Raw genomic sequence first — 26,118 nt, 5'->3', positions numbered from 1 at the left:
GTGAAGACCACGCTTTTCAAAAGCTTTATAGTCATTTCTGGTATTTACATGGGTAGAATTTCCATCTGATGTATAATCAGGCCCCGGATGTGGGTGAACATCTCCACAAATTAACAAAAAACAGACTGGCAACATGTTGTTACGTGCACAGGTATAAGAATAAATGTTCCTTTGCTTATTCATACTAGCATGATAACTGGTGGCAAAATGCTCATAGAAGGAAACATATCGCACGTTACACAATAAATCAGATATCTTCGTTTAATTGTAGAAGTCAAAAGAATGAGATATAGATTTATATCAACATAAATAAATTATTTCAACATACAAATTAATTAATTAATAAACAAACATAAATTATCATTGATTTTAAGGCATTGACTTGTCAAGAATCAAATGATGTTTGATGTCAGTGGTTTTGTGGCGGATATATAGAGAATAACAGGTTACTGCCTGATCTTTTTTTAAATATCAGGCAAGGCTTAGAATAATATAGCAGCGAGGCTTTCCGAGCCGTTATTTTTATTCGTGCCGAGCCTGATATATTACTAAATGATCAATCAGTAACCTGTTTTGCTGTTTATCATACCTCTAGGTCCCTGTTTTTAAAGAAATATTAAAAAAATCGCTAAAAAGCTGCAGTTGTATATGACTTTTGTCGTCTGACGTATTAATAATGACGTCATAAGCACGCTCGCTTAATATTTGTAAAAAGTGTTCTTGCTGTTTGTGTTGCATATGTTCATTCGTGAATTTCTGATTTTGGAGAAAAGGAAGGAATTTACGTCGGTACCTTTCCGATGTGTTATGGTTATGTTAACCCACGATATCGACGAAAACTAATGTCCAAAGCAAAATTAAGGATTTTCTAGTACTGCAAATTCTATATCACCAACATCCACGACCCCCAATCCAATTGAATACCATCTTCTACTCGATGCTACACAGATTATGGGTATTTTCTTGTTATGTCTCTGAAAATGTTTTATTTCTAAATATCAGTACCAATCATCATCGAAGTTTGATTATAACATGAAATAAATCTGTGACTTTAAACCGACGATAGTAACGCGTGATGTGAATATGTTTTAAGAACACAACTATGTAGTATCACATATTTGTCATTTACTCTCTGTTCAGTGTTGTTTAAAATAAGTGAAAACGATTTGCATATGATTTGTAGATGTAAGTTTACATATACGTAATACGTTTCATCACAGTGTTTACATTACTCGTAACTAACTGAAATATGTGTTCAATACCGGCGTATGCGTATTGATTCTGCGACACGTTGGATTGGCCATTATGCATCAATTCAAATCATATTAAGGTTAATGATAAACACTCCCGATGCCTTAAGGTAACATAACCGCTCACTACGTATTTCACCTTTTGCTAAAGAGCTGTAAACTATTTAAACTGTGTCGAACTTGTACCAGCATGGAAAACATTTCATTTGAGCCTTTAATTTCATTTGAGCCTTCAATTCAAAAGGAATTATATTCAAAATTTCGAATGTAACATACCTTAAACTTCCCACTACAAAAACACATTTATAATGAATGAGTTTCGCTGTTAAATATTTATATCTCAATGCACCGTGCGTTAACTTAAATGGCGCTAGATTATCCTTGATGTTTCGCTCGTAATTTAAACGCAGAAAAAAAATCTGATATATGTCAATGTTAAAATTCGTGTCTAAAATATGTGATATAGAAAGACAACACGCATTCACATACTACTCCTGATGCATTTAGGACATACAGTATATCCCTAGTAACACTGCCACGCAGAAATATTTCGCCATCGTTATGGGAAAACCGGGCTAAATGTAAGTGTCGTGCCATATTAACTTATGCTGTCCACACAGGGATATCTGTGATGACACTTTCCGCCTAAACTCAATGTTCGCTAAGATAGGACTTTCTTTAAACGGAAATTTGAATAAAATCGGAAAGCGTCGTCGCTGATAAACCTGTGCGGCATGCACAGTCAAACATTCCTCCATTATATGTATGAACAATTCGGTCATCTAGTATGTTGTTATTCTTCAAAGACTATTGTTTGTTTTAACAATTTAAAATATATTATCCCACTTTTACAGCGAATTCGGTTGATTAAAGCCACGGTGATTAAATTTCATCTATAATCAACGGCACGTGCTACGTTGTTAGGCTACGATGTAAACAAATGTAGTTCCTTGTATATTACAACTAAATGTTATATTGATGTTATAAAACTTTTAGATATGTAATTCAATATGAATAAAATTGTAATTAATAACGCAAGACTCTTTGTCACAATTCACAATTGTCACAATATTCTGATTTAAAAAAATGATTATTTGATCAGCGGTTATTTTTTTGGAGCGCGGAGTAATGCACTGACCTTGGTTACACTACAGTCATTGTAAAAGTACGACAAACACTCATGAAAACGCGAAATGATCGAGTTAAACTAATTTTGTTTAAATAAAAAGGTTTACCGAATAAAGAGTGGGATAAAAAGAATAATAGGCTAGTGTTGATTATAGATCAGGTTTATCATGCTCGGCACGAAAACGAAAAAGCACTCGCCAAGGCTCGTGCTTTTTGTTTTCTAAACCTCGCATGATATACCTGATCTATAATCACCACTAACCTATTATTCTCCATGTTTGAATCGTTGTTTACATACTGGTACCGCTTGACACAAACCACTTTTACTGAATGACCAAATAGAGAGATACTGACGGAAAAAACACAAACTCATAAAGGATTGTCGATGAACGCCAATGAAAGAATTCGAGGAATGTTATTCACGTCGTTTGCAGTGTTGATTTGCCTATTTTTATTTGCTTGTTAGCAACACATATACCACTTATCGGATGTTGGCCTATTTTACTTAACATCAGGAGTTTGATGTCAAATTGCATTTTCTATCCGTGTGTTCTCGTTTCATGGATTAAGAACTGGAAAAGAAATAATTTGACTGCTCATTATTTTGTGTAAAAGCGTCGCACGCACATTATCTTGCACATGTTCTCACTATACGCCTTGTATTTAAATTATTGTTTTAATCTACATATATCCGTTTGTCGAGTCGGAATCCATTACTTTTGTCGTAGCCTTTTTTTTCTCAATCATTAGTATGTGCATGCCATACTAGCAGTGATTTTTCGTTTGCAAACATATCTGCTTTGTTCTGTGAAAATGGGCGATAAGCATGTACGTAAAGTGTCGTCCCAGATTAGCCTTTACACTCGGCTCCGGTTAATCAGGGATGATACGATGCGACTGTACTGGATTTTTATTTTATACTTTACGCACATTATTTAAGCACGGTTATTCAATAGCTGTGCTCTTTTGCGCGCGTTTTTTTTATTGAAATGAAATAAACAAGTGCGTCTATAAAAATCTTTCTTTAGACTATTAGTTGTTTTGTGAAAAAAACCTAACATAAGTACTGGTTGTCAAAACTAATAATTGAGTGTTCCCCTCTATCAACATTGTTTGAGGTGTTAAGCATAAAACCCACCCGTACGGTTTTGTACCGAACGACTTAAATTTTAATTAAGTACACTGACTAATATAAAAATCATGTTAGTCAATTCGCGGTCTGCAATTCCAATGTACATCAAACATCATTGTAATTTATGGAATGGATAAGCCGGAAGATCTTAAAGACGCCAATCACAGTTCTGTCTGTGAGATATAATTTCTGTATTTGACGATTTGTGTTATGTATATTGAAGTTGTTGATCACGCTTATTTACGCCGCATTATACATAATTAAGTCATAGGATTTTCGATTAGGTTCATCTTGATTCGTTGCATTTTAGTTAAACATAGGTCGACAAATGAGTTGAACTTTAAAAGATCATTGGTAATGTGTGTTTACAATCGTATATTATCTCTGAATTATACAAGCGTTAAGTGATACAGAGCATTGTCGGATAATTCTCTGTATTCTTTTAAGTCGTTTCATGCTCGGACAACAGGTTGACAAAATACAGAACACATTTGTAGTAAGAAAGCAGTAACAGAACTCTTAGTAGCTTAATATTGTGTTAAGCTATCGGGGTTTACCTGCTATGGGCGACTCGCCTTTACGTTTAGTTAGCTACACCAGTATGGTTTTTACAGGAGTTATACTACTTACTATAGCAAAAAAAATGATATAGAAACCTGTATTTCAAATCTGATATTTGCAATGTATCACTACCAATATATACGTTATGTGAATTTTACTCAAACTGCAGAATCAAATAGCTTGTGTTTCCCATAAAACTGAATTTAAGTGGATTGACAAATGTGTATGATGTATCGTTGACTGTGATAAGTGTATAGCACAATGGCCATAGCTTGATCAACATGTGGTATTTTCACGTAATGCATTACTGGGCGCGCAATAGTGTATTTATATTTAATGGAGAGTTGAGCCGCGTTTCGAGAAATCCTCGCTTAATTCCGTCCGCACAGGCAAACTTACGATACGATACTTTCCATCTACACTGGATGTGCGTTTAGATGGGGCTTTCTTGAAACGAAAATGTATATATACAATCGGGAAAGTGTACTCCAAGATAGGCCTGTGGGATACTCTACGTACATGCATTAAGCTGTTTCCCTGAGCGCGTAATCTTTGTATGTTGTGTGGGTATTCTGATGAACCTATTCATATCAACTTCACTGGAGACGCGCATTTTGTTAATTTATGACGTCTTTTCAGATTATCGCAACTTAAGCCTTAATCTCTCAAAGTAAACTCAGGGGGGGGGGGGGGGGGCAAGCGTTAACGGGAGCTTACCGCGTTTAAGTGAGAACGTTGGAGCAAAACTTCAAACATGGCGTCGTCTTAGTGTTTTTCGTGAAGGAGTATCGGATATTTTCACCCGGTAAGCCAGTTTATATTTATATTTCTTTTAAATGAAAAAGCCCTTTCGGCTCTACGGTGTTTGTGCTCCCCTCGGTTTTTTGTTTCAATACCGTAGACGTCTAAATAAAAAAGTTATTGAAGCAAAACCGTCGACAACTGTGTTGTTTGATTTCTTGACCTTCGAGATGTTGGATGTTCGAATATCATTTTCTCTCAAAATAAACAGTATTTGTGAATGTTTACAGTAAAATATAACATAAATCACGATTATTTTATTATCTCGACGCGTTTTGATGTCTATTAATTAACTTAATGCCGAATTATAACGGGTTAACCCCCTTTTTTGGAACTAAACTTCCTTTTAAGCGCATTTTGGGACCTGACTTCCAAATGATAAACAGCTCTTTCCTATGTTAGAAGGTTTTATGCGAAATAACTTTCGTGAATGAACTCCGCATTGGTTCGAATGTTTTGGAAAACATTTTCACTTGAGGAAATCAAGAGTTATCTTTTCTGTTAATTATTATATTTTTTATTATTATATGTTTTATCGCGTACTTACCGCTAACAGTTAGTGTGTGTAATATAAGACATTCGAATGTATTATTTACACGATGTAATTCTTAACTGTTTATTTTAACACATATGTACATACTTATGTTCGAATATGCATCAAACGCAATACTATGCCTTCTAAACGGAATACAAAAAAAAATTACGTCGAAGTACCACGCCAAACAATCACATATACATGCAAGATAAGTGTAATGAAAAAACAGAAAAGGGTAAAGCCGGTTCGATACTAGTATAAGGTTGCTGTAACCAAATACTGCCATTGTTGCGATTCGGAATACATGAAGCAATTTGGAATACCTGACATCTGCCTAGAAGATGCATATCGGTGGATGTTTTTTTATGGAAACTTAAATCTTAATTGTTTATTTAATACAATTACATTTGACGCGTTTTACCATAATGATACTGAAACATGTATTTGACTTTGATGTGTCACATTTTGGACGACCTTCTTTTTAACCAGTTCTCAGTTGGTCACTATATTATAATCGCAAAAAGTTAATTTGTAGTGGATAGAAAGATTTGTGCAAATGCAATACACGATATGATTTCAGTAGAAGTGATCAATATATAAATGTATATTTTTCTCTTCTGTACCTATGTGAATACATATTATTTAAGACTGTTGTATTGAGGGGATAAAGTATTGGTTCACGTAGAATTTTTTTTTCCTTTTCGTTTGTTCCTAACATTGCCTTCTAATCGTATGTAATGTGAATATATCAAATGCATAACGAATTTATTCCGACCCAAATCTTGTTTTTATCATGTATGTAAGTGCTGAATACAATTGAAAATATATGCAGAGACATTGTAGGAAGAAATGACGTAACACAGATAATGGTTTATTTTCATAAAAAGTGAGAAACTAGCATCATGACATGTACGGAACAAAACGTGTAATTAAGTAGCACTCATAGCAATTATATGTCAGACTTGTCTATGTAGAAATAATAAGATAAAACAAACAAAAACACACACAATACATTAGCTGTACATTTTTTTGTTTGGTTCGTTTGTTTTATTTGCTATTTTAATCCGGCTCTGTTGAAGGACTCTCTCTTGCATATTCTACATTTAATCTCATGTGGTCCATGAATGGGGCATGGTATCCCAGTCCTCCGCTAATTTTAAATTCCTAATTACATATACTGCAACGAAAGATGCACTTATTATCGCCCTTTAACCTTCATTATCTGAAAAGACAGTAAAAGAATGGTTAAAGAAAATTTCATATCAGAATAAGGTCGACACGTCATAAAATACATTTAATTAATTAAAATATTACCGAAATGGCTGATAAACATTCTATTATCTCGTACATCAGCCACCACTCAACCCATCTTCTTTAAAATCGGTGAATTGATTCAGTTGGTCGGCAGATTTTTTGTACAGCATTTTTATAATTATACAGTAAAATAATTAAGAAAACACTTATATTGCACCACATAAAATACTATAAAACTATAATATTGAAGTACACATACATGTATAAACTTTATTATAGATGGGTAGGTATTTCGTGTCAATCTCTTTCACATATGAAAGAGCTGTTGGTCATTTGGAAGTCATGTTATGCTGCTTATAGTACATATAGATCTATAACTTAATTTAGATTAAGCAAAATAAACACTATGTATTTGCCAAGATTCATAAGAGTCAAATATATCGGAGAAGTAAGAGCGTAATCGTGCGCATCGAGACTTGCTAATATAGAATTGAACCTCGTATTGCAATCTTTCGAAATAATTTCATGTCTCCGAACTAATATGCAATACGCTCGGTGTTTTTTTTATATGCGGATTAATGCACCGTTTTAGATCCATAATTAATGAACGCCTCAATATTTTCAAAAATTTACACTGGATTAATGTTCACCGACATTTTTTCAGACAGATTTGATATAAATATTATAGAGAGAGCTGAACAAAAAACAATGCATTAAGCCCTGTTTTCCCGGCTTACGCGCTGGACATACACCTTAAACAAAAACGCTATACCAATTCCAGTACTTGTGCACTTAATTGATTATAAACAATGACGGTTGAAATCCGTGCATGGGAATTTTTCTTGTAACCTAGAGCGACGTCAACGGTCATGAAGCCTTTCATTCATAAATGTATATTATGTGTCGGGTGTCAAAACCAGAATCACCGGATGTAAAATCTATTTTTAACCTGGAATATTATCCGCTGCTGTGTGCACCCGCCAATTAGTTTAAAATGGATTCCGAACCGGTAAGTCGATTACATAACATCCGAACATAATATCCCTTCTAAAAAGGGCGCTATGCTGCTTATTAGTACATGTATATTGCAAAAAAGTGAAGCTCCCCCCATATAATGTAGCAGTTTATAGCAATACAAGTTATGTTTCATCTTTTGTGATGTAGATTGCGGTTTCGTATCTTGGGAAGTATGAAAGTGGTATACATTAAAACAGAAGAAACGTTCTTTAAAACATTCATATCAATGGTAAATTCATTCACGACAGAAAGTTCGTGTATTACCTTGTTACATGGGTATGAGCTGTGTTGGTCATTTGGAAGTCATGTCCAAAAATGTGCTTAAAGGAAGTAAAGTTCAAAAAAGAGGGGTTAAACCAACAGTTTTTGGCAATAAATTAGTTATCAGAGAAAAAACAGCGTCGGGAAAATGAATTAATCATGATTTTAGTTATATGTTACCGTACACGTGCGTCAATACTGTGAATTATAAGAGAAAATGATATTTGTACATCCCATTTCTCGAACGTCACGTAAGGAGACAACAGATTTGTGGACGGTTTTCCTTCAATAACTTTTTTATCCCGACGTCTACGATCTTGAAACAAAAAACCGAGGGAAGCACACACACCGGAGAGCCGAAAAACATTTGAATTTCCTCAAATACATTATTCAACTAAAATTTTGACATGTTGTAACATTAATGGACATATTGATCTTTTATTTCGATTAGTTGGCACGTTTTTTATTTATTTCCAAGTATTTTTATTTTGTTGAAATACGTACTGAGCATCGAATTCATGACGATTATCGATGAAATTTAATCTCTTTTTTTTATTATCCACTGTTTTTTCACGACTTTCTTGCTCCGCAATACGAAGTACTATACCATTAATCGACCAAACAATGTTACGTGTCTGAAAACCAAATGAACAGAACATAAATGCAAGAAAAGCTGAAGAACTCAAGTATCCGCATTCCCGGCGTGTTAATTGCATAGTATTATAGTGTGATTAAAACACAGAGAACAATTTCCGATTACTGTCAGAATGTAGCGTACGGTTTAAAGTTAGTTATGCGAGTTGCATACTACTCGGGTAGTTGATACGTGGTCTTATTCATAGAAAAGACGCCCGAAAGAAGTGGGCACTACAGTGACGCAGTACAGCAGAAGCCCTTTAACATTTAATGTTTTATTCAAAATGTCATGCTGAACCTGACGATCGAATGCATAAAAGACAAACCTGTCTACTATATCGGTGTGGGTCACTCATAGTTCGCATGCTTACATCGGATGGTTGCAAAACGGTATTTAAGATGCCATTCCGTGCCTTTTACTGCTTATGGACAAGCTCGGTACGACAAGATTAACACACTATACAGGAATTATTAAAACGCTTAAAGGCTTCACGCCTTGACATTTGCACTGTAAATTAAGCTAACACGCTTTAACCCAGTTAATGGCGTCATCAGTTATAGTGTTAGTTAGTCCAATCCCCCTATGATTCCATATTCTGGGACAAATAGGCTAACTGCCTGTGAGCGCTAAAGTTTAAGTAATGCGGTAGAACAGCAACCCTTATAATGTGTTATTTCAAATACCATGCGAAGTCGAAAATCGAATGCCTGTATGTGACACCGGCGCTAGCGACATTGTTTAAGTCCCTTAAAATTACATCTGACTCCTGAAATATGCAAGCTCATGATTATTTGACTCCTGGTTTCACAATCTATGGTTATCCCTGCGGATCAATTATATTTCGCATTTATCGATATTACTCAATCGTGACAAGATTAACTAAATATACAGGAATTATTAAAACGCTTCAAGGCTGTATTGGAATTGTAATTGATTATGTCAATGAAGCTTACACGTGTACACACGGGCTAAGACGTCAGCAGCTGAAGAATCGTAAGTAGCTTCATTCGCCCTCAGAATCTTGTTCTTGGAAAGCTGGGTTTAATGCATGTGCGTAAAGTGACGCGCCAAATAATCGAAAATCTAGTTCAGGCTCATTGTATAGGCTAATCTAGGACGATACACGTATAAAGCTCAGTGATCCGTTGTTGTTTTAATTTACGGTTCATTAGTTATTTATATAGTTGGTTTTCCAGTGTCTATAACAAATCAATTAGCCATGAAATAACCGCTCTTCGAATGGATTAATAAAGTAAGCTCTATCAAAACATCAATCATCACACCTGAATAAATGAAATTATTCTCGGTTTGATAAATACGGTATAGTATGGTTTATTACGTGTTATTTAGAAGAGAGATTATGGTAATGGTTTAGCGCGAATAATGCACGGGTTTTTTGTTCATGTTTTAGCGCGAAAGCGCACGAGTTTTTCGTTTGGGGTATATATGATTTGCACATCTATTTAGTCGCCATTCCAGGGTGTATTTGACAGGCAAACGTTATGGAACAAGAAAACGAAAGGGTGATAACCCCGCCCGCCCGCCCTTAATGAGCAAATGTATGGTTAAATAATTGGTTACATTCCTTTTATGTTTATAATTTTGCAATTATAAAGTCTATATTTAGTATATTTTCAGTTCGGTTTTTAGTCAATGTGGGATGGGATCTTAACACAAACCGATTCCTTTACTGGGAAAGACGATGGGTGTATTTTCATTTAAGTCTGAAGCAGCTAAGTTTTCTTGATTATTTTGACTCATTTTTTACTAAATATTGTGTTTGAATGAGGTTTTTTTAAGTTATGGGTGTCATGTTTTTCGAGACTCTCACTTCCTGGAGATAGTACCTCCAGCATATTGATTGAAATATTGGTATGTTTAAATTTCAGTGTTATTATTTTTTGTTGTCTTTCGTAATATACGTTTAATTTTAAAGACATTCTTATTGTACGATTACTTAATATTTTCATTTTGGTGTGACTGGTTAGATGTTGAAGTCGGTTTAATATAGCTGTTCGTCATATGCATTTATATATTTCTCGGAATACTTATGATTTATCAACATTCTTTTTAGGTGCTTTATGGATTTTATGGTTTGAGTGATTTGTTTGTTTTTATGTTGATGTCCGGGGTGTGTGCGGGATGCTTTTGATGTTTGTTTGTCATGTTAATTTGCGCAATGAAATTGGTAATGTTTTAATTACATTTTTTACTAAATAATACTTAATGTTTACAGTTTAATAATAGCTGCTTATTTGTAGATTTCTCTAAAATTAGAGGTTTCGGGAGGTGATGAAGGCACCTAGACACCGGTCTCGAGCCATGGGTCCTCATACGTCCCCCTGCCATTAAAAGAAAAAATAAGAAAACAAAAATGGCAGTAGGGTTGCGTATCCCGCTCGCGGTTTTACCTGAATCGTTTATTACTACTGATTATTGTATGGGGTGTACGTGAAGTCATGTACACTTCTCTTAATTGGTGGTGATGGATGAATCTTGCATATATTAGCAGCTTCTTTGAACAAATTAATGTTTCACAATTGTTAATTTATAATATTTAAGCAAGTTAGCGTGATTGATGGGCATTGGGGGCGTCCTGTGTGCACTTTGGGCATCGGCCGGGATCAGTTTATTCAAACAGTAACTCTTTATTTGAGATATATACATGACGTCTAATTGTTATGAATAAATTTGCATTTTTTCACATGACACACATGTGCATGTGAAGAATTCATAATTACATGCCCTACAACATTTAAATAGTATCGTTTCAGTTCTTTATACACCTGAACAAAGATGTTACACCGTTTCCAGTCGTCTCGAGGCTCATCAATTGAGCGGTGCCGTTGAGGTCTATATCCATTGCACATACAACACATACGGGCGTCAGAAGAATTGTTTTTTGCATTTATATGTTGAAAGTCCTGTCAAATACAAGCACTCACTCCTATTTTGTCTTTGGTTTATTATTTGTATGATAATGATAATGATGATGATATGGGTTATAAAGATGATGAGATTTTAATAGTATTTTGAGAATAGAGAATAATAAATTTACTCATAACTATGAGTAAATGGTTATATTTCTTTTGATTGTAAGCGTCATTACGATGTTCGCTGTGTGTTCAAATGTCCAAACGTTTTCGAGTGATCGACTTTATAGGCTCTGCGTAACGTTAAATTAAAATAAGCTATTAATATCATCTCTTAAGTTTAATTGGGTTTACGTCAATATACGTCTGCCTGCTTGTCTGCCCGGCCGCCCGTCCGCACACTCGCACGCCCGTCCGTTTGTCCGTCCGTCCATCCGAAAAACGAACGCCCGTCCGCCCGACCACCTGCCCACCCGTCTGCCCGCCAGCCAGCCAACCCACCTGTCCGCCAGTCCGTCCGTCCGTCCGGGAACATATGTTGACGCTGATGTGTTATATGTTAACTAAAAACTAGTATTGCAAATCGGCTGTTTTAGCGCATTTATTTAAAATTAATACAGGCAATTAGATAGAAAACACTACAATCAAAGCGCGCACACATTAAATATTGACAATCCTGTGAAACGCATGCGCTTTCAATACGCAGTATAATTATGTGGACATTTTAAAAGCAATTGTTGTGCACGAGTCAGGAAATTGCATCCAAGTCGCGCTGCCTAAACTAAAAACACTTGAAAAAATATCGTTTATGTCCGAACAATTACGCGAGGTTTATCGTAAGTAAAGTTTTCAAAATCAACAAGTACAAGTGAACTAATATTTTCCGTTGTATCTAGAGGAGGGAGATAGCAAAAACACATCCAAAACCAATATACTGAAAAATCATTATTATTTGTGAGACATTAGTTTTTCTTCATTTTGTGGGTTGGCCAACCTATGAAATTAACATCAACACATCGAAAACTGGCGGCGCAAATTCACCATTGCTCCAAAATAAGAAATCCAAGATTTTACATATCCACAAATAAATCATCTTAAAAAAGATTTTTTGCCAACAAAAATCAATTGATTTACAGTATCCCTATATCTATACACATACACCCCATATTCCACATAAGGTAAAACATCTATTACAATTAAACTTTGTTATTTCTCTAAATAACATAAATATAAAACGAAAATATACTAAATAATAAAACGTTAAAGCGGGTATATACGATTTTTTATATGTGTTTAATTGTAAAATATTGATAAAATATGTTACAATAACACAAAATAGGCAAGAAAATTTATACATTAAAGCCGAATTTCATAAAATGCAGCAAAGACAAATTAGCGCCCCGAGCCGATAGTGACGTACATATTTTCCTACAATAACCGAAGCATTCGTCTTTGTATTATAAACCGTTAAACTACGAGGGGTGTTCCAGAAGTTCGTGGATTTTCGCTATAACTTATTAGTTTGCTGGTAAAAGTCAATGAAATTTACATATTATACAAACCAATTATCACGGACTTTATATATAAGCTAAAAATGCATTAATTCCATAAAGCGCGTTTGAAACGCGTTGCCATAGAGACCTCAGTAACGACATGCGGCGCACGCGTGTATTTTATTAAAAGTATGAGCGTTACGCGAATTTAAATTTGGTTTAAATGTCGTTGATAAACAGAATTTACGGTAAATTTCACGTTACAGCGCCTAAGTCCTCCTTACAGCCCGGATTTGGCCCCTATGGACTTCCGCGTCTTCCCGGAAGTTAAATCACAGTTGCGCGGTATTCGCTTTGCAAGTAAACAGGAACTTACAGTTGCAGCAAAGCGAATCGTGTCGTCTTTTGACGCTGACTGGTATAGAGACACTTTTGACAAGTGGATTTCTCGACACATAAAGTGCATTCGCGTTGGAGGTGATTATGTGGAAAAGATTGTACAGTTGTTAACTTCATAACGTCATTGACGTTGAATAGAAACGTTACACGTGCGTCGGTGTGCGCATTGTGCACATGTTTAAATCTCTGATATATATTTATTGTTTTATGTATTTCCATGATATTTGGAGAGTATATTTGGAAAGGACGAACTATTCTTAACATGCTATTTGTTTGTCCATTTATGTTACCAAATGAAAGTTATAGCGAAAATCCACGAACTTCTGAAACACGCCTCGTAAGTTTAGATGCACACCTCGTACATGTATGGTATACATGCTGGCGAATTCGGCTGTACAGCCGTTTTCAATTTCAGAATTAAATATCTGGCTTACTTCGCATTTTTCGACACATGTTCTTCTTAACTTTTATTTTAATTTATATTGAAATATATTTATAATAAGTTTTTTACACAGGTTATATAAATTCATAAATATTTGACAAAATCGTATATACACGCTGTCTGTAATAGTTTCTATACTTATTTAATTAGAACACAGATATTGAGCCAAACATAACTCCCGAGCACGCGCTGAAACACACTTAAATACAAGGAGTGATTGACAATTAGGCTTCTTTATCTCTCGGGCTGCACAAGTTGCACAGTTCCATTTTTTGGTTTGGGGGGACAGGTCTTTAAAGACGTGGTTTGGTGGGCCCTGACCTGCTTGAGCGGTAGTGGTGTCATTGGGATTGATATCGCGTGGTCTGTACTCAACTTCCTCATTTGCCTCCAACGTGCAAATAAACATAATATATAACCACTTACACGACGCGTCACTAAACAATTTATGAAACAGGAAAGTTGGTTTCTAAATTTCACACTACAAACAGTCAAAGTAATGATGCATGGTTCCTGCAAATATATTCATCGGAATTAACCTACAGATGTTTACATGTGTTAAAAGGCCGACACACCTACCTTGTGAAACAAATGCAAATGAAGTAAACAAGACAAATATTCACACAACAAACGCGCCTGTAATAACCACTTAAGAACGATCTACGCAGACAATTCAGATTATGAAACAGTTTTAACGAGCTCCAACCCTCACACGTGGCCAAAATTATTCACAAAACATTTCAGTGTAAATCAAAATTAAAATCCAGAATATCTAATTGTGTACAATAGATATTCCGCGAATGTATGAAACATCTCTCGTTTATTGAAAAATCATTTATATCCTTTGTCCTGAAATCTGGTGGTTTGAAAAAAAGGCTTCTTCGAGGATACGTTAATTCTTGGATCTCTAATTTCGGAAATAGTGATGCGTTTCTGTTCAATTTGTGGATCAACACCAAAATCAACGAAAATTAATGTCCTTAAAATTAAGATATTACAGTTTATTTCTCCGAACACACAGTCAACTTTATTTCACAAATCCTTGTAACTAGCTCCCAAGTTCAGCAGAGACTTGCACTTAGGCATAAACTCTGTAACTATGATGCAATGTCGTAAAATGGTTTTTGAATTGCCGTAAAATTGTCGTAAAATGGTGTTTGCATTGTTATTCGACGTCGTTTACTGATGAAGATCACGTCCGTTGAGGATGATAAGACACAGCATGGGCACCTAATTAAACTAACATAAGTAAAAGTCTATGCACGTTCTATAGTTTTGAGTCTAGTTGTAGAACATGTACTTTTGGACACAATTACACCATTCACCACTGCAGTCCACACAAGCATAGGACGACACTTTCCGCTAAAACTGGAAGTTTGGATAGAAGGGATTTCGTTTAATCGAAACATATCCTTCGCATGAAATGTGTGTTATTAAGCGCATGTGTATTCAAACCACATAATTGTGTTTAAAGATATCATCGCTTTGCCTTATCAATAAAAATAACTGAAATGTAAGAATTCGGAAGCCGTTTCATCAACCATAGTACTGCCATTCGCACGTTACGACATACGTAAATACTAACGTTTTTTTATTTTGAAAATACGTTTAATTAAAGAATCTTCATTGACGACTTGGACAATTATTCGAAAGTCACGACACGGTAATACTCATCATCATAATCATTCCCTTTACCGGTTTAGCCGTTTGGGGGCAATGAGGGACACCGATACAGAAATCCTCCTCTAGTCAGGTCGTTTGTGTGCAGCTGAGAGTAATTCATACATGGGAAGCGAAGTCCATTCTTTTTTATTGTAAATCCAGCTTTTTTTCCGACGGCCTGGGAAGTCGACCTCTCTCTAGCATTAGGCAGTGATTTCTTATGATGTTTTATTTGCAAGTGCAATAGTACAATAATGCAATAGTTAGATTTGCTTAAATAAATGAAATAAAATATATCCAGAAATAAGCATTATCGGAACATCAATAAAATATGGAATAAAACAGGACAACATCTCGGCGATCTTTAAATCTTTAAAACTTTGCGAAAATCTAGTTAATTCGGAAACTGTCGTCTCTGATTAGCCCCAGCGGACTGCACAGGCTAATCTGGGACGACACTATACGCAAATGCACATTACCCATTTTCACAGAGCGATGCTCAAATGTTGTTTTGAAAAGCATCCATAGCCTTTGTCTTATTCCATAACAATTCGCATAGCAAACACACGTACAAATAAAGATACAACTCATTGAAATAAATAAATGTACTCTTCTTCATGAAAAGATTTAAGTACAAATACTATAAAATCATTTTTATTCATAGGGATTCAATTTATGTTTTGTTTTTCTCCGTTGATAGCTCTATGTACATTCGTGGATTTCTGATTTTGAAGGAAATGAAGAAATTTAGGTCGGTCATTCCCGGTGTGTTTATGGTTATCAGTAAACCCACGAAATAAACGAAAACTAGCGTCGAAAGCAAAAATAATGTTTGTCAAGTACTGCAAATTCTATATCACCAACATCCACCATCCCCAATCCGATGTAATACCATTTTCTACTCAATGCTGCATGGATTATGAGTATCTTCTTGTGATGTCTCTGAACATTTATTGGTTATGAATTTCAGTACTGAGCATCATCGAAGTTTAATTATAACATGGAAAACATTTGTGTTACTGTCATTACACCGGCGATAGTAACGTGTTATGTGTATACGTTTTAAAACACAATAATGTAGTATCATATATATGCAATTTGCTCTCTGTATCAGTGTTGTTTTAAATATGAGAAAATGATTTGCATTTGATTTGTAGATGTAATTATAAATGTACATAATGCTTTTTTATTACAGTGTTAACATAACGCGCACATGTATATAAATATGTTTTCAATACCGGCATGTGCGTATTGGTTGTGTTACACGTTGAATTCGTCATTATATATCGATTACAATCATATAAAGATTACTGATAAAAACTCCTGATGCCTGTATGTAACTTTCCCGTTCACTACTAATTTCACATTTTGCGTAAGAGCTTTAAACAATATAAACTGTGTGGAACTTGTACCAGCATGGAAAACATTTCATTTGAGCCTTTAATTCATAGGGAATTATACTCAAACTTCATGATATAACATAACTAAAACTTACCACTGCAAAAAAACATTTATAATAAATGAGTATCGCTGTTAAATATTTATATCTCAATGCACCGTGAGGTAATTTAAATGGCACTAGACGATCCTTGAGGTTTCGCTCGTAATTAAACATAGAGAAACAATCTGATTTCTGTCAATGTTTAAATTCGTGTCTAAAATATGTGAAATAGAAAGACAACAGGCATGCACATACTACTCCTAATGTATTTAGAGCATACAGTATCCCTAGTTACACTGCCACGCAGAAATATTTCGCCATCGTTATGGGAAAACGGGGCTTAATGTAAGAGTCGTCCCAGATTAGCTGAAGCTGCCCAGACAGGGATATCTGTGATGACACTTTCCGCCTACATTCAATTTTCGCTAAGATAAGATTTTCTTTAAAAGAAAAATTGAATTAAAGCGGAAAGCGTCCGCAATGATAAACCTGTGCGGCATGCACAGTCAAACATACCTCTATTATATTTATGTACAGTTCGGTCATCTAGTATGGAGTTGTAATTCAAAGTATTTTATTTGTTTTAACAATATATAATATTGTTTGAATCGTTGTACACATACTGTTGCCGCTAGACACACACCACTTTTACTGAATGACAAGCTAGAGAGATACTGACGGAAAAAACACAACTCATTAAGGAATGTCGTTGAACACCAATTAAATTTTTTAAGGAATTTTATTTACGTCGTTTACAGTGTTGATTCGCCTATGTGTATGTGATTGTTAGCAACACTTATTCCACTTATCGGATGTTGACCACGTCCACTCCCCACCAGGAGTGCCTAACTTGGTGTCAAATTACATTTTTTATCCGTTTGCTCTCGTTTCAATGGGTTATTGTTTTGTGTGTAAGCGTCACACATACAGTTGCTTTAAATGTTCTGACTTTACGCCTTGTATTTCAATGCTTGATGTCCTTATATTGTTAACGATCGTATATTATCTATGAATTCTTCAAGTTTTAAGGGATACAGAGCAATGTAGAAATAATCTGAATAGGTGGTAACTCTTTTTATTGCTCGAATGACATATGTAAACATAATGGCGTGGACATGCTGAATAAGAAAGTAGGAAAAAAACTATTAATGACTTAATATTGTGTTCGGTTATTGGATTTTGCCTCCTATGGACGACCCGACTGTATTGTCTTGTTTTGTATAAGCAATTTTTCAATTGCTTTAAATACAATAATAACGTCTTTCCTGATATCATTTCTGGAGTGTCATTATGCCTACATATGCAATTGATTATCTACACAAGTAAGGTATTATATAAAGAAGTTGTATAGAATCGCTTAGGCCCCTTATGTAAATTACCCTATAACTGCAGACGCAAATTAATCGTGTTTCACATTTAAATGAATCTGAATATATTGGAAACTGCATAGTTTAAATTGTCGTCGCTGATATGTTTATGACTCAATGTCCATTGTTTGCTATTCGCGTGGTTTGTTCACGTAATGCACTACTGGAGGTGTTGTATTATTTCATATTAAATTTAGAGTTAAGCCGCACTCTGGGAAATCATCGCTGAATGCAGTTCGCAAAGGCACACTTGGTGCGATACTTTCCACCTAGACTGCATGTGCGATTAGATGAGTCTTTCTTGAAACGAACAGTTATATGCAAGCGGGAAAGTGTACTCAAAGATAGGCCTTTTGGATGCTCTATGTACATGCATTAAGCTTTTTCCCCGAGCTTGGCTCCTTTGTATGCACTGTTGGTATTTTGATATAAATATCATAGCAACTTCACCGGTTACGCGCGATTTGTTAATTAATGACGTCTTTTCAGATTATCGCAACTCTCAAAGTAAAAGGGTACCGATAATTGTGACAGTGTAATTTCTTTCTTAAACAACGCCATTGATACGTTCATTTCTATTAAAATATATTAATTGTAACTATGTGTGTTTTGTACTGAAAATTTAACATAAAATAATTAATTGGGGCAAAAATGAATATTTTATATGCGAACGAAGAACCAAAATGATTTACAGACGTGCGTTAGTTTATCAAGACAGGTTTAAGTTAAATTTAATGGACCGTTTACCTTGTAGTTCCTAATTCGATTTTAAACATACTTTTATGAACACACATATGGCTAATTTGTATAGCGTAAAGTCATTAAGAGTTTATTATCGAAAACATGTCTGATAAATGATGTGATCAGACATATCATTGGAAAATAAGCCAGGCCCCGTGTTCACAAAACTTTTTACTGTCATCGAAAATCGATTTTGCATGACATTGAAAATCGTTGTCAAGTGACATCGATGACAAAGTTCGAGTTCACGAAGTTATTTAAAATTGATGTCGTTCAACATCGGTTTTAACGACATCGATTTTTTTCGACTTTTTGTGGACGTAAGCGGTAAAGCGGAAGTTGTTTTTTGTTGACGTCTGCTGCAATGATAGTTTAGCTACAATGACTGCTCAGGTGCATTGGTCTATGTCGGAAAAAACCTTCGTGGTTCAACTGATAAATGATCGGTACGACCAAAGACCTATCAATATACATTGATAGGTCTTTGGTACGACGAGTTATATTGTCGATTTAAAGGTGCCACACTAGGTGGCAAAAAAAAAGGAACAAACCTGGCAAGAGGTTGCTGTACCTTCAATTGGTGAGTCGCAATTAACTTGTTTGTTTTGAAATGTCATCTTACTATTAGTCTTAGTGAAGTTAGGCTGTAGACAAAACATTCATTTGTTTTGATAGAACTAACACATGCCTGTATAACCGAAAGTAAGAAAATTCGGCATTAATATATATATTCATAATGTTTCAGTGACCTATGAACAAAAACAATGTCTGAAAATATTTGGCAGCTGCATGTTTGCAACTGAAAATTATGTTTTTAAATCATTTGTAATAACGTCAAGTCACTGAAGTTCTAGGCATGTTTACTTGTCTCAAATAATATCACTAGTATTAGTAGCATCTAGCCTATCAAGGGTCTGTGTGTTTGTGACGATTAAATGTATGTTCTGAAAATGACGGCCTTGTTTAGTCTATTCTAACACTATTATTAGCACATACAGAGCCCTAATCAACAGATCCGTTCACCATAATTCCTTACAGGTTCTAGAATCTGATCGCCCTTTGCATGTTAATCCTTGGTCTGTCCGCCCTAAATCTAAGATTATATGAAATCATTAAAAGAGGCTACATAGTAGTTTTTATTCAGTATTAGATCTAAATATTAATACCATAGTATGATTAGTCACAAAGTGTGAGATATGGCACAATATCAATTATTCAAACCATGACTGATTATAATGTATATGCATTGCAAGAGAAAAGCTTAACAATCTGAAATTCTCAAAATATTTCTGATTAAACTTACATGTAAAATACTTTCCAAACAGTCCAACATGTATAACCAAGAGCAAGTAGTATTTCCTACCCTGGTCTGAACCAACCTGTTATATAAAAATATTTCTGATTAAACTTAAAATACTTTCCAAACAGTCCTACATGTATAACCAAGAGCAAGTAGTTATTCCTACCCTGGTCTGAACCAACCTGTTATATAATTTTGTTTTACAAAATTATATTAAAAAAAATCAAAAATTTAGAGATACTTTTTACAATTGGGCTATATAATTAAGCTTTGCAACGGGCGCCCTTTGCAACATCTTATCCACAAAGGACCATTTGAATTTTTTTTACTGTTATGAGATAAATGACCACAAAATGATAGGATACAATCTAATTGGAAATTACTTATTTATATATATATATATAAAGTTAGATTCATTTGTCTGTTTAAATGCAGGACTATCTCAAATATTTTTGTTCACTAATTTGATTGCATAGAATACACTGTGCGAGAGAAAAATGAGAATTTGGACAGAAATAGTGCTACTCAGTGTAAACAAAAAAAATAAAAAATTCCAATACTAAACTGTTGTGGTTTTGTTTATGAAAAAATGTTTCTAATAGATAATGATTATTTTTTACAAAATGTTAATGTTTTCTTATAAAAACAAAGACAGAACAAAATATTAATAAGAAAGATCTAGCAAAATCATGTTTGCTAGGGTGCCTTTATAGACATTCATGTCTTTATATGTGTCATATATTTTTAGCTCGACTATATCTTTTGACATATTGCTTTTATATTTTGTGTACTTCTTTATCAACATGACCCCAACCTATAAACAAGAGCAGACAACTGTATTTAGCATTCATTTTGTTAGAATTATGTGCCCTTTTTATACTTAAAAAATTGAAAAGTTGGTTGAGTTTTGTGCTTAGGTCCACTTTATACCTAAAGTAACAAAGCTATTGCTTTCATACTTGCAACACTTTCTTACTATATAGGGGGACTGTGCAGGCAAAGTTGTGTAACTCTGACTGGCATTTTGACATTATTATGTCCCGTTTTATACCTAGAAAAACATAAGAAGCAATGAATATGTTTCAATTATGGTCCTCTTCCATATAGAATATGACTATATTACCTTTCATTTCAGCTCCAGTGTCGCACAATGTTCTAGGACAGTGCGTCAAATAAAAGACATGTATGCGCAGTTGAAATGTCGAGGTACCTTACACTTTGCATTTATATCATGTTCGTATGTACCAGTTTTAATAGAATGTAAAAATGAAACAAAATGACATGTTCTCATTATGTAATGTAGTGAAATGTTTTCTTTTATTGCACCCATTGTAAAAACTGTATAATATTAAATGTAATTTATTAAGTATTTTATGCACACAAAAATAAAAAAGTTCATGTAATTGTTGAATATTATGAGCTCATTACATGTGTTTTGCGCGCCAGTAATATTTTGCTAGATCTTTAATCACGCTCATTATTCATGCTTGTTGATTATTTTTAATACTTTGGCAAAATGTAGTTAAATGTATTTTTGATGATAAAAATAAATTTCTGAGTATTAAAAAATTATAATAGAATTAGTGAGTTCCTTTGGCCCAGTAATAGTTAACAAGTAATCTCTAATCTTTATTACATATTCCTTAATCAGTGTTTATTTTTGTCAACATATTGAGAAAATATTTGTTATAATATAAAGATGTATGCTCTTAAAATACATTGGTATATGTGCTGAGAGCTAAATCTTTCAGTTAATACTATTTTTGAACTGTTCAATTCAATAGTTATTGTACATCAAAAATAAAAAATATCAATGTTGATTGTTTAATAATTTTTCAAAGATTACAGTATATGATATTTAAGTTAAAGAATGGTTCATAAATGTACCTCGCTTAATTTCAGCCAAAAAAGAGTCTGACAGAAAAGAAACTGGAGGGGGGCCTCCAGCTGTATTAACCACAGTGGAAGACCTGGTCATAGATGGCATCCGCGACAAGCCACAGCTGATTGGCATTCCGGGTGGCATTGATTCAGGTGATTGTTATGCATGTATAATGATCTTTTTAATTTATTTTTCACTGTAGCATTTTCTTTCAAATTTGTAACATGCAATGAATATGAATGGAATATTTAGAACTGCAACCGACCTGCAATATACGTTACCAGATTATTTTGAAAACATTAAACAATGAACCATACACAATGGCTCTGCTTCAATATATTTGTCTTGTTTAATATTTAACCATTATATACATATCTGGCAATAATAATTTGTGGAATGTTAATTGGTTTTATTTTGCGATGTTTGTGATTCGAAAAATGGTGAAGGGGCATTAATAGTAACATCTGTATGTCTGGCCGTCTGTCTAAAGTTGTGACTGGCGCCAATTAGTGGTGCATCATTGTCTCATGGACACATTTCTTGTTTATTCATAGATGTTATAATTTGTTGTATTGAAGGCGTGGCTGATGTTGCTGAGATGGCAGACACTGATGAAGCCTCAGCCAAGTGTACACTAACTGTTGCTGAGTGTACATCAAAGCCTGCAACTGCCTCGAATGTAGCCACTTCTTCAACATCAAGACCATCAAAAGGTATATTTCAATATGTCAATATTTTAAGACCAAAAATCATCTTTTGACATCCTCTGAATCTGGAAGCATACTGATACATCACACTATTATTAACTTGAGTATGCAGATGATATATGAAAGTCATATTGCCTTTTACACAATAAACCAATACTCAAATAAACCAATACCCTAAACCAATCTATATTAAGAGAATATACATGTACTACAACTTGTTTCTCAGTCTCGCATGATAAACTTGATCTCTATCCGACACGCACATAATATTCTATTATTCCCATTATTTTGTGGTCGTTTATAATTAGAAAAAAGTTAAAATACTATATATTATCGGAAAACCATGGTCTAAAAATGTCGATATTAGCATAGAGCTTATATTTATACGATCACTTGATATTCGATTGTTTTTGGTCTGGTAATAGGATAAAAAGCATGCACATAACTGAAATAACAATTAAAACTTTAAGAACAGAGTCATTTTTAACTTCACTGATGTATGAAGTTTCTTTTGTGCATATAAATTGTTCAAATCATAACTGGCATAAATCAGTTACAAAAACATGCATGTTAACATGGATAAAATGAAGAAAGTATTTATTTTCTTAAGCACAATTTGAATTTGTCAATGTATAATTAACTTCCAGAATCGTTGAAAAAGAGAAAGAGAAACAGATGCTATGAAGAAGAGCTACTTAAGCTGGAAACAAGACGTGCACAGGCTGAGTTGGACCTGCTGTTGCAGAGGCAACAGCAGGAAAAACAGCTACATGATCTTAGAATTAAGGTGATCACAGAGGCTGCAGAGCAAGAGAGACAACTTTTTACTTTAAAAAAAGAGTTGTTAAACTCAAATATAAAGTCTGCAATGGATCAAGGCCTTCTTTTGTTTGAATCTTAAACTTAACATGTTTCTAGGGGCATATCGACTGCTAATAGACAAGTTAAATAGCTATTATTTGCAGAAACAGCTACATAGGACTGATTTATGCATGTTTTATTAATTAAATGTATAAATAATGTGTGACACTCAAATATGAATAAGTGAAACACCACTTACCATAAATAAAGGACCAAGTTTGGTAAATGATGAAAGTGCTATACTGATGGGCAGCTGGTGTTCCACTTATTCATATTTTAATGTCATACATTATTTATACATGTAATTCACATAGCATGCATGAATCAGTCCTTTGTAGCTTTTGCTGCAAATAATATCCATTTAACTTGTTGTTAGCAGTCAATATGCCCCTTGAAACATGTTTGACTCAAGATATAATTGTGTCCGGTGAAATATTTAAAATGCATTTGTCTTTAGCATTTAAGACACATTTCCAGTTTCCAATATACCTGTTTAAATGAATAATACTGTTGATATGCCTATTCTTTTGTTCTAACTTGTCTTTCTTGATCTGCAGCCTCGGTGATCCTTCTCTTATCTTTTTGCTATTGATATAATACTTTGTTAGTTTATCATTATGTGAATGAATCTTTGTTTAGTTATCTTCAAATTGACTGTGAATGTTTTGTGATCAGATTCATAGGTAAAACGTTTTTCGATTCTTTTCTTAAGTTTGAGTCTTACATTTTAGACTAAAAAAAGTTGGTGAATCCAAACCCTGATAATTTCATTAATGATTTTTTATGCTCCCCTTTGAAGAAGAGGGGGTATATTGTTTTGCACATGTCGGTCGGTCGGTCCGTCCATCATTTGGTTTCCAAATTATAAGTAAAGAGTGCTTAGGCCTAGTATCATAAAACTTCATAGGTACATTTATCATGAATGATGACCCCTATTGATTTTCAGGTTAAAGGTCAAGATCACAGTGACAATAAACGTATGCACACAATGGCTACCACTACAACTGACAGGCCATATGGGGGGCATGCATGTTTTGCATACAGCCCTTGTTATTATATAACTATATGTTCTTAAAAGAAAGATTCTGCGATGTGGTCTCTGTAACTGTTTCCAGACCCATCTCCTTCATAAACAACATGTGGCTGATCCGTGTCATCCTCACATGTTCGTGAAAACATGTCTTGCCTCTCTAATCCAATGTTATGAAGAATGACACACGCGACTGTTATTTTGGCTGCTCTGTCAGGTTTTACTCTAAGTCCATAATGTAGACATGGAAACCTACGCTTGAGAACGCCAAAAGCTTGCTCGATCACCACTCTTTGTTCGACATAAGGATATGTTTTTACCGTTCCTGTAAAGGAAACAACATACTAATAATATTACAATCATTCAACTAAATGTTAAGAACTAATGCTAGTTTGGTGACATTGCTTTATGCCTGTAAGTAAATATTAAACCTTTTCATGATGATTAGTATTTATGCCCCCCTTGGAAGAAGAGGGGGTATATTGCTTTGCTCATGTCGGTCTTTCGGTCGGTCTGTCGGTCGGTCCGTCCACCAGGTGGTTGTCAGACGATAACTCAAGAACGCTTGTGCCTAGGATCATGAAACTTCATAGGTAGATTGATCATGACTTGCAGATGACCCCTATTGATTTTGAGGTCACAAGGTCAAGGTCACGGTGACCTGAAATAGTAAAATGGTTTCCGGATGATAACTCAAGAACGCATACGCCTAGGATCATGAAACTTCATAGGTAGATTGATCATGACTTGCAGATGACCCCTTTTGATTTTGAGGTCACAAGGTCAAGGTCACGGTGACCCGAAATAGTAAAATGATATTCGGATGATAACTCAAGAACACTTTTGCCTAGGATCAGGACACTTCATAGGTACATTGATCGTGACTCGCAGATGACCCCTATTGATTTTCAGGTCACTAGGTCAAAGGTCAAGGTCACAGTGACAAAAACGTATTCACACAATGGCTGCCACTACAACGGACAGCCCATATGGGGGGCATGCATGTTTTACAAACAGCCCTTGTTTTGTTTAATCTAAGGTTAACAAAATTTAATTCTGAATATATGTTTCATTGTTTTAAAGATCCATTTAATAACTATACCTTACAAGGACTGTCGGTGTTTTGATATGGTGTCATAAGATACCTCTTGCATCCATAGCCAGAGTCACCAAGCAGAAGACCGTCGATTTCACCTGTTATAATAATTGCTTGACCGCTCTAGATACACTGGACCTTGAGATTCCATGCAGCCCTGCCGTCACAATGTGGTGTGTGCCAGTTGCAAGGAAATGCAATGCCGCTAAAGTTGAAATGAGCGGCGGAAGAGGACAAGAACGTTCAGT

At 34.7% G+C, this 26,118-nt stretch overlaps 1 protein-coding gene across 1 annotated transcript; it reads left to right on the top strand.

The window, feature by feature from the left end:
* Positions 1–21,475: 21,475 nt before the first annotated feature.
* LOC127835573 (uncharacterized) lies at positions 21,476–24,663 on the top strand. Its single transcript, XM_052362009.1, has 4 exons — positions 21,476–21,500; positions 22,197–22,328; positions 22,755–22,889; positions 23,531–24,663. The coding sequence occupies exons 1-4, from the start codon at positions 21,476–21,478 to the stop codon at positions 23,782–23,784; spliced, it is 546 nt and encodes a 181-aa protein (XP_052217969.1). The 3' UTR covers positions 23,785–24,663.
* The last annotated feature ends 1,455 nt before the right edge of the window (positions 24,664–26,118 follow it).

The sequence above is a fragment of the Dreissena polymorpha genome, chromosome 6 (assembly GCF_020536995.1).
Source record: "Dreissena polymorpha isolate Duluth1 chromosome 6, UMN_Dpol_1.0, whole genome shotgun sequence".
Lineage (NCBI taxonomy): Eukaryota > Metazoa > Mollusca > Bivalvia > Myida > Dreissenidae > Dreissena > Dreissena polymorpha.
This window is presented reverse-complemented; position numbering and strand designations above follow the sequence as displayed.

Coding starts and splice junctions, on each gene's coding strand:
- LOC127835573 (XM_052362009.1), top strand. CDS start 21,476: ATGTATGCGCAGTTGAAATGTCGAG. Junction 21,501..22,196: donor TGCGCAGTTGAAATGTCGAG/GTACCTTACACT, acceptor GCTTAATTTCAG/CCAAAAAAGAGTCTGACAGA. Junction 22,329..22,754: donor TCCGGGTGGCATTGATTCAG/GTGATTGTTATG, acceptor GTTGTATTGAAG/GCGTGGCTGATGTTGCTGAG.